General features: G+C 32.4%; 1 protein-coding gene across 2 annotated transcripts in view; it reads left to right on the top strand.

The window, feature by feature from the left end:
- The window catches only part of ATP2B1 (ATPase plasma membrane Ca2+ transporting 1), a 94,462-nt gene extending 80,419 nt beyond the window's left edge, over positions 1-14,043 (top strand). For both annotated transcript variants that reach the window (XM_088141882.1, XM_088141881.1), the window contains one exon: positions 1,052-14,043. In XM_088141882.1, the coding sequence (XP_087998008.1) occupies positions 1,052-1,366 (315 nt within the window). In that variant the 3' untranslated portion in view covers positions 1,367-14,043. The remainder of the gene's footprint in view (positions 1-1,051) is intronic.
- The last annotated feature ends 1,012 nt before the right edge of the window (positions 14,044-15,055 follow it).

The raw sequence follows: 15,055 nt of genomic DNA, 5'->3' as shown, positions 1-15,055 counted from the left end.
GCTTAAATTTACTTTCTAGTGATGATCTAGAATTTATATAAAAATTACAAGTGGGAAATTGGAAGCAAGAGGCTAAAAATACATCCAGAATCATTAGGGTAGGATTAAATTTTTATTTTGGTTGGTGATTAGTACAAAGGACTTTGGAATTAGAAATTAGGATTAATAGCTGTAGACATAATTTAATATACTTCAGGTTCATTTTGTTTTCCTGACGAGGTAATCAGTTTGTTGGACAGAGAAAACAAATAGGCTTATGGAAGAAAAAAAAGACAGAGTCCTGAAATTTATTTATCCTTTCCTTTTCATGGAATCAGAAAATAACTATAGTATTACTTGAAGCCATAAAGAACAGACTCTACATTTAAAATATGTTTGTATAATCATGATGCAGCTCATGTCTTTGTCATTTGAGTGTATATACATGATATGGCTGAAATATTTGCTGTAATGTGAGGGAGAACAAATTATTTCATATAGATCATTTTTTTATCTTGTATTCTTCTTGATCCTACAAATTATGGCAAACATTTCTAAGATTTTTATGTGACATATACTCAACTATTTAGATTTAATCCAGCAATTTTGACCAACCTTGTATTATCTTGAACTTTTCACAGCTGGAAACACAGTTCCCAGCATGTTTAAAACATAACTTTTAAAAATTCTTAAAGCCCTGCCAATAGTCTAAAATTCTATATTCTAGAAGTCTAACATTTCATCTGTGTATTTAAAATGAAGGAGAATTTATCAATTGGCTTAATTTTTTTTTCATCATTTCCTATTAATTTATAAAAGTAGATAGCTTCAATTTTGTAGCTTGACATTTTGAACCAATATTTTACATTTATTTTTGCTGTAGCCTAACAGTGCTCTTCTGAAATGCTCTTCATTTTTATTTTATTTTATTGTTTTTACAGTTTATTGCAAGTTCCACTGCATTATATAAATTCAGTTCACTTGTCTACCTGTCTGTGGATTCAAACTCATAAAATAGTCTCTTAAGAACAATATTATTAAAGAGTAACATTTATACTTTTCATGCTTGCAGATCCGAGTGGTGAATGCATTTCGTAGTTCCTTATATGAAGGATTGCAGAAACCTGAGACACGAAGTTCAATCCACAATTTTATGACTCATCCAGAGTTTAGAATAGAAGATTCTGAAACTCATATTCCACTTATTGATGATACTGATGCTGAAGATGATGCTCCAACAAAACGCAACTCAACTCCTCTTCCACCATCTCCCAACAAAAATAACAATGCGGTTAATAGTGGAATTCATCTTACGACAGACTTGAGTAAGTCTGCTACCTCTTCATCCCCAGGGAGCCCACTGCATAGTTTGGAAACATCACTCTGATTGTATGCTGAATGTTAACACACTAGCTGCATTGTAAAGAAACACACTGAAACTGGGTTTTCTCCCTCATTATGATGGACAAGATGGTATTCTTGTCTTGGACTTCAACAAGAAGATAAAATTGTACGAATGTAGATTTATTTTTTTAAAAAAAGCTTTCTGCCAGACTTCAGGGTGCTTTTCTGGGGGAGGGGGGAAGGGGGAGTAATAATGAACTCTGACAGATAAACAGTAACTTGCTTAAGTGTCCTGTGGATCATTAGCTGTACTTAAGAATGGCCCATAAGAATGTCTTACCAGAACCTATGTTCTCAATTCCTTTGATGAGAGGGCTGAATTGGGCAGGAGAGCCCAGGATCACCAAATTTATAACTTTCATTTCTGCTGTTGGCTGTTAATAATTTGAATTATTTATGTTTATAAATAATGCAGATCTGTTTACAAGGTTTGTAGATACTTTTTTGTTCCTGTTCAGAGATGGGAAGTTTCCTTATAAATGATGTAGAAAAAATTAGTCCATCAAATACTGCTGTATTTTCAGGAAAGGGTGTTTCTATTGAAACTGTACTAAAATTTTGCCTGCAACTTACCTTGTTAAATATTGTAGATAAAATTGCTACTACTAATAGCCAAATAGGTAACACTAATGCTTTGTAAAAACATGAGCAATGGTGTTCTAATGAAGTTATGGCCTCTGTCCTAATTAGTTTCTTAAACATTTACTACTTAATGGTTTTGAAACAAATGTAAAAATTTTAAAAATTGAGAAACTTGCTGAACATGTTCAGAATTTAGTAGAGGATTGTTTAACGCAGGACATGTGATGGAACTTGCTTGAAATACTTTTGCTATCTCAGGCAAAATGGATTAAATCAAAATACATCAGAACCTTAGTCCTTTTTGTTTTTGTCTAGAAACAGTAGCTTGGTGAACTGTGAGTGGAGCTGTTTATTTTTCTGATCTAAATATCTTTATAGCATGAAGGCTATTGGTATTTGGAAAGTTATGAATAGTTACCATACACTGTTTTGAAATTCATTTGAGTTAAAATAAATCACCCCTTTTGATAAAATAAATATGCAGCAATGGTTTTTACAGGATTCAGCATCTTTACAAACACAAGGTTTTGGTGAGTTCACTAGATGCTAAAGAAAAAAAAAAGACTGTGGACTGTTTCTGATTTTATGCAGAAGAGGGGCTCTGGAACACATGGAAGTATGAATACAACATCTGTCTGTAACACTTTAAAGTTGTCGTACAATCCTAGAAAAGAGTTGTAGACAGATTTTGTTTGCACTCCTGCATGTTCCAAAACCCCTATTCCTAATCAGATCTGAAGCACTGCATAGTCCTAAAAGAATACAATTACTATTCTCATTCACAAAAGAGTGAAACATAGAAATAAATCATATTAGAAACTTTTTCCATTCTAAAAGAAAATATGAATAAAAGAATGTGTTCTCCTGTATGCCTATCTTGACATTTTTTAAAAAATCAGTAATTGAAAATCTCCATTTCCCTTTTTGTGTTTATTATCAGCATCTAAAATTTTGGCTTTCTGATGATTTTGGATATATTTTCCTTTTGCCAATAGAGACCAACAGAGTAAGGATAAATAGCTTATTGAAAATATTTGGCAAGTAAGGAGAAACAGGATTATCTGTGCTAATATCTTATATTTTTTAAATCATGACGGAATAAATTTCAACTCTTCAGAATGATCTACTCATAAAATCTTTCTGTAAGAAATGTATCTTCCTCATAAGAGAACCTGGAATATATCCGCTGATAAACCAGACATTAATTTATATTGTCTGGAACCTGAGCTAACAAAGAAGAGAATGGATCTTAAATTTAGTATATAGAATTTAAGCACCTCAAGAACGTGACCTGTGAGCATTAGCTTGTCTTCTGGGGAAGTAATTTAAGACACATGTAATGTTACAGCTAGATTTTATAATATAAATTTCAAGTAAAATATACCGGGATTTGATAATGGATTAATCGTCCCTTCATTGGACAGCATATCTATCCATACAGTTTTGCATATTGCATCCCAATGTCAACCACTCATTTTCTAGTTGGTTTATCCTTAATTCTATTTAGAAAACTTACTATTTATGCTCATACTTTATATAGCAATTATGCCCAAATCCTTATTTTGTAAGTGGATAAGAATTATGCTTTGGAAAGGTGGTATTTATGTAAGTGGGAGAATGATGTGACTGCAACACATGTTGAAGAACGAGAAGTAACTGTTCAAACTATCTCAGCTGTGTGTGATTCATTATAATATTTGTTATTTTTTAACTTGCTATTTGGAAAGATTTTCTTTTCTTTTAATGGTAATCATCATTACATTCTAATGTCCAAACTCTAGTGTGAATTCTACAGGTCAGACCTCAAGGAGAAATTTAATTTACTCACAAAGTAACTTTTTCAATCCTGTTGACTGCAGTACACTGAGTCTTAATAGTAAGTGTAATCTAATACCAAGGATATTTGTTCTATAATTTTACTATTATGAAAGATACCTTAACATCATTAGTTATTAAAGTAGTCATTACTGCTTTTCAATTACTGACCCCATATTGCCTTTTCTGGTTGTAAGGCTTACTTCATTTGCTTGATGTAACTTAAATAAATAAATATGCTGTTTATCTGTCTCTGGATGGAGACTGAAATCTCTGAAAATATTTTACTTGAAATACATAGTTTTATTCTGAATACGTAGCCTGTTCTGTATCTGACTTTTTGCTGTGTGATATGTATTCTATTAGGATTTCAATTTAAAGTACCATTTTAATTAGTTTTATCTAAATTTATGGATTCAAGCCAAATTAATATTCAAGTCAAATTAATACTTGCAAAAATAGATACAGAGAATAGACCCTGTATTAGACGATAATTGAAACTCCAATGAATCTGAAAAAAAAAAACACAATTGTCCTTAGTTCTCTCTTCAGTCTTCACTCATGCTGCTGATTTATTGAGTTATTTGTTCAAAAAGTAATTGCTTGTGGTTTTCACATGCTCTCTAAATATTCTCTTTAGAAGAAAATTACCAAACCAACTTTCTATAGTCTATATACATAGAAGACATGAGAAACCAAACTTAACTGGAGATTGGATTAATTTGCTTCCATATCACTTAAACCTAGCCTGATTGCATACAGGTAGTCCCTGGGTTAAGAACATCCCTGGGGTAAAGTCTGCGGGGTTAAGAATGTTACAGATGACTAATAGTTAAGAATGGAGCCTCTTGTAACAAAAGTTAAATATACAGTGATTTGAGTTAAATACACAATGGTTCGAGTTAATTACCGAATGCTACTTAAACAGTATTATACAATAATAGTGTTACGGGCTTACATGCAAATTCAACTTAAGGACAGGCCTTGGGAATGAAACTCATTCTTAAACTGGGGACTACCTATATATCAATACAACAGCTACATAAGCTACTCCCAAGATGAAGCAACAATCTGATAGCTTTCCATTAGTTGTGTTTGAATCTACTTTGTCCTTTTCTTTTTGAAAGAACATGAAGGATTTCTATCATTTCTTTATAGCATAAAATAAAATAACAAAATGGGAATTGGCACAACCACTTACAGTTGGTTGTTTAATTTCCAGCCTAGAATGTAACAGTTTTAGAATTTAACATAAAAATTATGATCCAATTGTAGTCATTATATCCCTTCAGTCGAAGTGAACAAGAGACTTGATACTGAGAGTATTCTTCAGTATGATCAAATTCAGTCTCAGTGATGTTGTTGAGGAATCCAAAGGCATTTTTGTGAACGAAGGACACTGTGGTTGCAAATATATTCACAAGTACACTTTAAATATTTACCTCTTTTCTCTGTACTTAGACTGATGTAGATGCTTTTCATCTTGCTAAACAGATGAAGTTCTGGAACATTTCTATTTTATCCACATATCACAGTTACACACAGGTAGTCCTTGACTTACGACCATTCATTTAGCAACCATTGAAGTTACTATATGCTGGAAAAAGTGACTTACAACCAGTCCTCACACTTACAACCGTTGCAATGTCCTTGCAGTCAGGTGATTGTGAATCAGGTGCTTGGCAACTGTCAGACATTTACAACAGTTACAGCATCCTGTGGCCACATGATTGCCATTTGCAACCTTCCCAGCCAGCTTCCGACAAGCAAAGTCAATAGTGAACCCACAAGGAAGGTCACAAGTGATCATGTGACATTTCACTTAATGATCACACCACTTAACTATGAATTTTACGGTCCCTGTTGTGGTTGTAAATTGAGGACTACCTGTACACAGTAAAGAACTCCCTCTGACCAAGAAGGATTCCAGTTTTATGTTACAACAACCTAAATGATAGAATAAATCATATTTGCCTTAGCCTTCTATTCTAAAATCTCCTAGAATGTTTTGCCATAGCACATTACAATTCTAAAGTAATTAATTAATTTACACACAATAGTTGTAACTAGGTTTATTCTAGATAATTTAAGTAGAAACTGGCTTAAATCTGAACAATTGGATGCACTGTTGCTTTTCCTATTGACTTCTTCCTGCAAACTCTTAAAGAGCCATTTGTGAAGATAAACAGGTAATGCCATGTGATGGGACTGTACCACTCATATTCTTCAGCCACAATACTGGCTCAGAATTATGGAAATTGAAGTCTAATACATGTAGCAAGCACTGGCTAAGGGAAGGCAGTATTGTGTAAAATTCTTTCATTTATTTAAAACCTACCGCTAATCGATTTAGTTGAGTGTTCCCTATATTCTGATACTATGAGAAAAAAATTACCCATTCCAAATACATTACAAATGATGTAGTGGGTTGTGAAGTGCCATTTTACATGACATGGAAACTAGTGTTTGGGAAATTTACTTGTAAATTTCCTTAGATTTTGGCCTTTCTGTTTGTCCTTTGTATTCTGATCTTCAATCACATTCTTACTTCCCACAGAAATGCAAACTACCATTGTGCATTTCTATATCAATACTACATGTAATTTAAGCTAAATGAAATTCACCGTGATGACTTACCATCATCTTGATAACTTTCCTTTGGTAGCTGTCTGAGGTTGCAAAACGGAGAACATTGGACTAGATTTAAATCTACTTGGTAGAGTGGAATTGATCTTTAGGCCTGTAGGACTTAACTGTCTTTTACTTTTGAAATTATTCTTACCATTCTTTCTTTTGATGCGCAGCTCCACCATATTTTATGAAATACAGTAATGGTTAATAATTATATCCTATTTTCCCTCATACATTCATTTGCATACAGTTTCAGTGTCAGTTTCGTGCACACAGTTTTTGATGAACACAGTCTTCTTCAGAAGGGGATTCAGATCTGCCTGATGTAATCATACTTATTAACGGTTTTATTAATAGTATTATTGGTTTTAATTACTTTATGAATATTTTAGAGTTGTTTTATTGTGTTATTATAAGCTATCTAGTATCCCAAGCCTGGCATACAAACGTTCATAAATAAAAATAAATGTTCAGCCTATATATTTTCACATACAGATGTGATTGTATGTATACCAAGATAATTATTTATAACCTAATGCTTGTTTTTAGGTTGAAGTTCTCCTGAAACCAAAGACTTTGAAACAAAGGATTGTTTTACTTAAGTCTGGGGGAAAAGCAGCATTGACTTGGCTGAAAATAAAGTGCCATTAGGCACAAGATTTCTCTGCTTCTGCTAAAAAGGTGCAGCTGCTTTAGGGAGTTGCAGATGTAATACATTTGTGGCTCATGCTGCAATGACTGTGGGGCAGGGAGGGTTATCAGAAAAATTAAGATGGCAGTCATGGTAATGCTATCAAAGCCCCATTCCTTTCTGCATATGTGTAATATCAACACACAAAAGGGATGGGGTTTCAGTTGTGCTGCTATCATTGCCATTTTGACCTCCAAAGGATTCATGGGCTCTGAAGCATTTTTTTTCTTTTAACTGTAAGTGCTGCACAGCTGTTTGAAAACATGAATTGATGCACTGCACAATAATACAAGTATCAATTTATTATTATTTAGAGTACTTCATTAAATATGATGGAAAGCTATATAAATCAGCAATATCTGCAGGGCATGTGTGTGAAAACTGGTAAGATGATGGATGTGTCATAATCCAAGACCTGCCCTTCTTGTACATGTATCATGCACATAGAAAGGAATGGGGCTTGGGTTATGATTCTGTGTCAAACATTTTGCTTGTGCGCTCTCTCTCTCTCTCTCTCTCAAACACACACACACATGCTGCTGGAAATAATGGTCTGATTGTATATCACAATGGCTTAGAAATATTATGAAATAAACAATGAACAATGATTCCAAAATGATTTTTTCAACCCGCATCAAAAGCTTTAATCTTCCTTGGGTATAAAAGTAAACTTTGAAAACTGAATGCCATTATTTTAAGGCAGTAAGACGCAGAGAGAGAAGGAATAGCTGAAGCACTGTTTTGTTCCTGTTTGATTTGGATGTTATGTGTGTGTCATTTTATGTACTGACATTTTTAAGGAATGTATTTCACAAATATTATGAGCGGGGTTTTTTTTTCAAAACTGCATTTTGCTGAATATTCCCATTGCATGATATGCTGAATTCAGACTTATATGTATCTGTACTTCCAATTTTTGCTTTTGCAACTCAGTCATTCGGTACACAGGCTTCCATTTTTTGGCACAGGAGATAGTATTGTAGTCACTTTAAGATATCTCAGAAACACCAGTCTTTCAAGCAGAAATGAAAGCTTTGTTGAAAAGTAGGATACAAATATTTCAAAAGCATGTTTCATGCCTATGTGCCAATAGGTCCTGATTTCTGGAGACTGTTTGCACAAATGTCTGTTATCGTAACCTGTCTCCAGTATATCGGCTTGGAGAATATTCTAGTGATCTATTTTGTCTTATCCATATACTTTATTTGTTGCCTTTCTTCTACTTTCTAGTTTTTCAATCTTGACAAGCATAGTAAGTTTTTATAACCCATCATTCACTTCTGTCATATGTCCAATATGTGTATGTAAGTTTTTGTTTGCTCAAGGAAGTTCTTGCCCTTTATTTGAACCAAGTTCTATTGACTGGTTCATCTTGTATGTTGGGGTATTCTTAGTAACTCACTACAAATACATATTTTGAGGTCATACTTTCTCAATGTCCACCTTAAACAGGTGTACATAGCTACTGAGAAAACTGTTGCTTTAATCTTGATACTGTTGAAAAATGTTTATCTTTCATTATCTATTATCTTCATTTCTTTGCTGTAAACTATGAGTTTGCTAAGCATGTTGATTGGCGTTGCCTTTATCTTAATATTTAATATTAGGCCAAATTTTTCACTTTCCATTTTTTACTCTAATAATGAACTTCAAAGAAAATACCAACTAACACAGTGATATTGTCTGCATTTCTCAAACTGCTAGTGTTTTGACCTCCATTTTTTATTTCTGCTGTCATCACTTCCAATGCAGCCATTCTTATATTTGTTTTACAAGTTAAATTGATATAGAGATAGCATGCATCTTCCTCTCACATCCATCACTATTTTTGAACAACTTGGTTTCCCAAAAACCATGTCTCACAGTTGCCATTTGTTTATTGTAAAGGTCTCTCCAAAAATAACCATAATATATTTGTGTGCACCCATTCGCCTCAATACATTCCACATTTTGGCAGGAACTACACAAGGAGATCACTTGTCAATAAAGCAAAGATCTTATATTGTCTTGCCCTCTCATATTATCCATGTTAGGTTAACTGTCTTATCCCATATTCTCTGCCTTTCTGAAACATGCCTGTTAATCTGACTGTTCTCTTTCCATGGTCTTTTGTGTAAGATCCTGAGCAAATTTAACTTGCATAAGAAATTAGTGCAATGGTTCAGCAAGATACACTTTTCCTTGCTTATGCCTCTTTCAGCATATATTATATATTAACCATATATTTGATACCAGGATTTGATGGTATGTTCCCCAGGACATTTAGAAATGTCCTGGCTGAAGCACATCTGCATCTTTTCTTCCCTTATCTACTCAATTTATTCCAGTACTTTTCATCTACATGTAGATTTATGTTGCTTGAAATAGATGCTGACAATGTACAAAGAATTCTTTTCATAAAACTCTATTAACTCTGTTGGTCTTACCCAATACATATCTTAAAATTCCATCCCATCAGTTGTATTCCAATCATCCATTAGTAGTACTGTGTTCTTTCCATGTTTTATTTAATACTTTTGCATGGAACTCTTTAGTGTTTTCCTCCATTTCTTCTATAGTAGGCTTATAAACTTATATAATACTGATATTCAGTGGATATCCACTAATTCTAACAGGGAGGATCCTGTCATTTTGGGGATTATAACCAAGCACCTACTTAACAGTGTCCTTTTTCAGTATCATTCTTACTCTCTTCTTTTGTAGGGTCTCATTCTCCAAGTAGTATATGACATCTGATCTAAAGTCAGTTCTGGTCCACTTATGTTTTTATTCCTCAAATAACATCAAATAATTATAGCTTAATCAAGTTTTATATACTTTATTAGAGCAATAGTACCCCACTTAAATCTAATATTTGTTCACAAAAGTATTAGAGTCTCATATGCCAGAATTTAATTTGGTGGGTATTTGGAGATGATTAAATATTTCAAAACTATTTTTTTTTTCAATTCTGTATCAGTTGTTCTTGACTAGATAATGTTCTGATATCTCAATTTTTAGTTCAATGGATTAAAAAATGCAATACAAGTAATATACCTATGTAAGATTGTAAGATCATGCCCCAGTAACATTTCAATTCCTACAAGAAATAATAATCCCATTTTTCCTAGATGGCATTTAATATATATTTATTAAAGGATCTGCTTTTTGAAAATCGATACAAGAGGTTGAAGAATTTTTATTACACATAGACATTCTGTGGATTTATTGGTTGTTTGGAATGTCTTTAAGGCATGAACATTTGGATATATTATTGTTTATGGAAAAATAAAGTTCAAGTTAAGTAAGAAAATGGGGTGGGGAGTTAAACTTTTGAGCATATGGGCAGGATGACCTACACTGAATTATATAATGTTTTATGGGTACTACACAAGAACGTAATTCCCTTTTTGCTCTTGAAACAGAATTGGACTACATAAAGCAAAGATAATGGAGATGATTGAAAGACCTAGTATATTATCAACCTTTTGATTGAAACAACTACATCATTAAGGATATCAGGGTGAAGGATATGATTCTGACTCAAATAACAATATGTTATGTTCCATTCATACAATAGTCAAATGTAGCACTAAAAAATTATTTTTATATAATATAGTTGTTCCAAAGATTACAATGATCCCATTGCCTGTTTAGCTATACCTTTGTGTATCCAAAATAATAGAGAACCATTAAATCTGTGACATTGGTAAAAGTTCCTAGTCTGGAAAGCTATCACATTGAATGGTGTAAGACATACATCAAGGTTTTTGCATTAATACTATTGGAGATATATCTTGACACCTTTTTAAATAATGTTTCTCCAACTTCCTTTAGTGAGGCATATACAACTATAATTGATTAAATTTATCAAATTTCCTTCCTACACCTTTTGATGCAACATATTGACAGCAAACCTAACATGTAGACTACAAACAATATTGTTATCCATCTTGGCTTTATAGAAGTTCAGGGGACTGATAATATTAGATTACTAACTGATATCCTCAGTAAAATTTAAATCAATCATTCTGGTTTTGCAGGATTTGGAAAAGGCTTCTGGTACGATGACAAAGTAAACTTTTAAAACAAATATTGCTCAATATGGATTTCCGTTTTTTTTTGGTCAATTGGTCTTTATGTGGTAATTTCATTCCTTCACTAAGATTATTACAGATAAAATTATATCTTCATCTATCAAGATCTCTTGTCATCTTGGACATATCAAGGATACACTTTTAATTTGCTCTTATTTTTAATTTGGTATTGGAACCACTGATTTGTTTTTACTAAACAAATGGAAGACATTTCCAACATAACAGTACCTGGAATTGAACAGAAACTCTTATTACATGCCTTATTAATATGTATTTTTTATACCAGAACTTACTGATAATATGCAACAGGTTAGTTTCTATAGAAATATAAAATAATTGGGGCTTTAGTTGTTGCCTGACTTCTCTTAAGTATCTGGAAATAGTTTTACCAAGAAAACTTTCTTCAGCTGAGTCTCTAACTATATCAAGCTTTTGTTCCTCCCCACCCCCAGGTTACAAATGATAAACACAGATGGTAAAAAAAAATCCCACTGATTTTATTAGGAGAGAGAAATGTAAAAATGACAAAAATATCAAAGTTGCTTTATTGATTTAGAGGCATTCCTATACTAATTCTGTACTTTTAAATTATTGCAAATAGCTGTATAAGATATTAAGACATTTTTAATGGAAAAGATAAATCCTTGGATTTACTTTATATTATTGCTATTGTATACTGAAGGGGGAGGCATAATTTTGCAACAGCTTTATATTTTGACTTCAGTTTCTTTACAAAATGCAAGTGAACATAATTTTTTAAAGATTATTATTAAAGTGGATATTTGTTATTTATAAACATTTTAGAAAATGAATCAATGGCGTAGAGTTTTAAAGAATATTAATGTATGTTTGTTACAATGTTCAGATGCATATACTATACAAAAATTCTTCATAAACATTTCAGTTAATGGTAGCCATATTATATTTCTGTGAATATATGTCCTGTATGTTTTGGTTTCTTCTTTTTTTAAAGCTTCCTTTTGCTTTGTTTTTTCTCTCTTTTCTCTTTACAATTGTGTTTATTGTTTACTTTTCTTTACATATGTTTGTACTCAATCTATAAAAGCAAAAACCAAATGTGTGTTTATTTCTTAAGATGAGACTAATTCAAGAAAAAGTTGTTTTTCACATTTATTGGGCACTTTGAATGTGGACTTATCACACTAATTTATTTATTTATTATTTAATTTTATTATATTTAAATAATGTAAACTATTGCCGCAATATTCATAAGTTAGCCAGTAAGGTGATATAAAGATCAATATGGTTTAAAGATATAAATGTACTTCTCAATTATATACAAATATTTGGATGTATCACTTTTAAAAAATGTCTTTAAAAAGAATAGAAATTAGAAGAAATAAAATAGTAAAAGGGGGGAAAAAAGCAAAACAAAATATATATGAGAGCATCTCATATATGTATTTATGTATGTATATAAAGTTTTATACAATAGTTTTATTAAAGGATTGCCATATTCCTTCCATTTAATAAAGGATTACCAGGATTACCATATTCTATACAGGTAGTTCTCATTTAGCAACTACAAATGGGACCAGCAACTCAGTTCTTAAGCGAAATGGACGCTAAGTGAAACTGCGATCGTGCTTGTCATCTTCAGCTTTCCTTTGTTTTACAGACCTGCAAAGGTCATAAACGCGCAGATAGGTCACAAAGATTTTCATCACTGTTGTAACTGTGAAAGGTCACTGTACAAGGCAGTTGCTAAACGAGGACTATCTGTATTCCATTTCCATGCAGATAATCTATGTAGTCACTAAGAGCTGACTCATGCAGAAAATCTACATATGTGGTCACCAAGAGTTGACAATGACTTGATGGCACATAATCATATTCTATTATTGTCATCTATGAACAATTTGTACTTAAGTTGCAAATAACATCAAATTTTTAATCTACTGAACAATTGGGACCATAAATGTATTTTTCCAGTGTTGAAGAACAAGTCTTTTAACAATCAGAAGGGTGCAGATAATCCATTTTCATTGTCCAGCCATCAATTTCCATGTACTAGGTATGTATGGACATCTGAATATATTAAACCCTGTTTCAAAGTCAAATTAATATGTGCAATGACTTCTTCCCAGAATATGATTTTAGGAAACTGCAAAGCAAAGCAGTGTCCTAATAGTTTAATGAAGCATTACTTTCATTGCATCTCCAACAACACAATGATTTACTCATTCATTTGATATATCAATTCAATGGGGGTCTACTAAATCCAAAATACTGTGCTGACTAAGCCATAGTCTAAGATCTACTGAAGTTTTTGATACAGACATGATAGTTCCTGCTGTTTAGACAAAATGGGGATCTCCAATTTCTTGTTCCATTCATTCTTTAGAATGTGTGTATTAAATTGATTTATCAGTAACAAGTATTTATAAAAACTAATTGTGGGCTTTTTTTGTTTTGTAAGTTTTAATTATCACTTCTAATAATATTCATTTCTCTGAAACTGAAAATGACATTGATCCAAATTAAGATGTCAACAGATGTTGTAGTTGTAAGTACTGCTGGCAAGAGTATTTATTCCTATATGAAAAACTATAGATTTGGCAAGCGTTGGGGGGGGGGGACCTGTTCAAGTTTGGAAAGATAGAACTATTCCCTAGTTACAATCCTAGATCACCAGTATGTGTTGTTTTGTGTTTACGATCTGATTATTGAATAATGATCAATATAATTTTGTGTGGTCAAACTTAATTATATATTTAAAAATCAGTTAAAATGATTTTCTAAATGTAATATGTTCCTGTTTGTTTCTCTTTTGTTGTTTCTCTTTATTTTTGATTTTTTCTTGATCTACTGTATATTACAGCAATAAAATAAATAAAAACAAAAATCCTAAAACATCTAATATAGTATGTTTCATTTCTGCTTTGATAATTTCAAGTTTTCTTTGATTCATGCTTCTCATAGTCTGTTCTTACTGTATGTGTCTATGAAAAACAAGGCCTCATCTTTCAATACTAACCCCAAATGTGATCAAATTTCCTTGACTGCATTAATTTCATATCTACTTGTGAAAGTTTATCATTCTTCTGGGAAAAGTGACCTCAACCTGAGTACATCGAAGTAGTTTGTCATTGCCTTCATCCAGGTTTAATTTCAGAGTCCCTTTTCCTAGTGGATTGGCTTCTTTTAACCTCTAGAGCACCATCTGCTTTCATTCCACCATTGTGAATTACTCTTGACTTCACTAATCGCCGTTTGACTTTACTAGCAAGGGTAATCCTACTTGCAGATCATCCACACTTGCCACTCTCAGTTCATTGAAGGTAGTAAGCACTCCAACCAATGTAACTGTTTTTAGAATGCAAGATTAAGGAATACTACTACAATGAAGTTTAAATACAATGTGTGAGAAAAATATTCAGTCTCCTTGGTCACTGCAGCTGATCCATAAATAATAATTCTCCACCTTCAATGATTGTCATGATTCATTATGATGCTGTTAAGTACTGTTGCTGTGCTTTATATACATATAAGCTTTATATAAAAACACAAATTTTGTATTTTTTACTTTTCTGGCCTGCTTACTGTTGATGTTATTGCTATATTATTAACATGTAGGTATGACAAAATCCTGTTGGGACTATATTATATAATAGGGAGATAATAGAGGACAGAAATGGAAGCATGTGTAAACCAGGACAGAAATGTGAAACATTTCAACTGCATTTATTTAATAACAGTAAGGTAAGGGACTAGCTCAGTGTTGTGATTTGGAAAATATTGCATGAGAATCTCCAGTATACCATGATATATTACGTTGCCTCGAATGTTCCTGCCCATTTGGGCTTGAACACTTCAATTTGTTCAACTGCAAGCTAAGTTAAGCAGTTCATTGACT

This window comes from Python bivittatus, unplaced genomic scaffold (genome assembly GCF_059951505.1).
Source record: "Python bivittatus isolate LINGU-HERP-01145 unplaced genomic scaffold, Pbiv_v1 ctg000330_np1212, whole genome shotgun sequence".
Classification (NCBI taxonomy): Eukaryota; Metazoa; Chordata; class Lepidosauria; order Squamata; family Pythonidae; genus Python; species Python bivittatus.
Note: the sequence above shows the minus strand (reverse complement) of the source record. Positions and strands in the feature narration are given on the sequence as shown.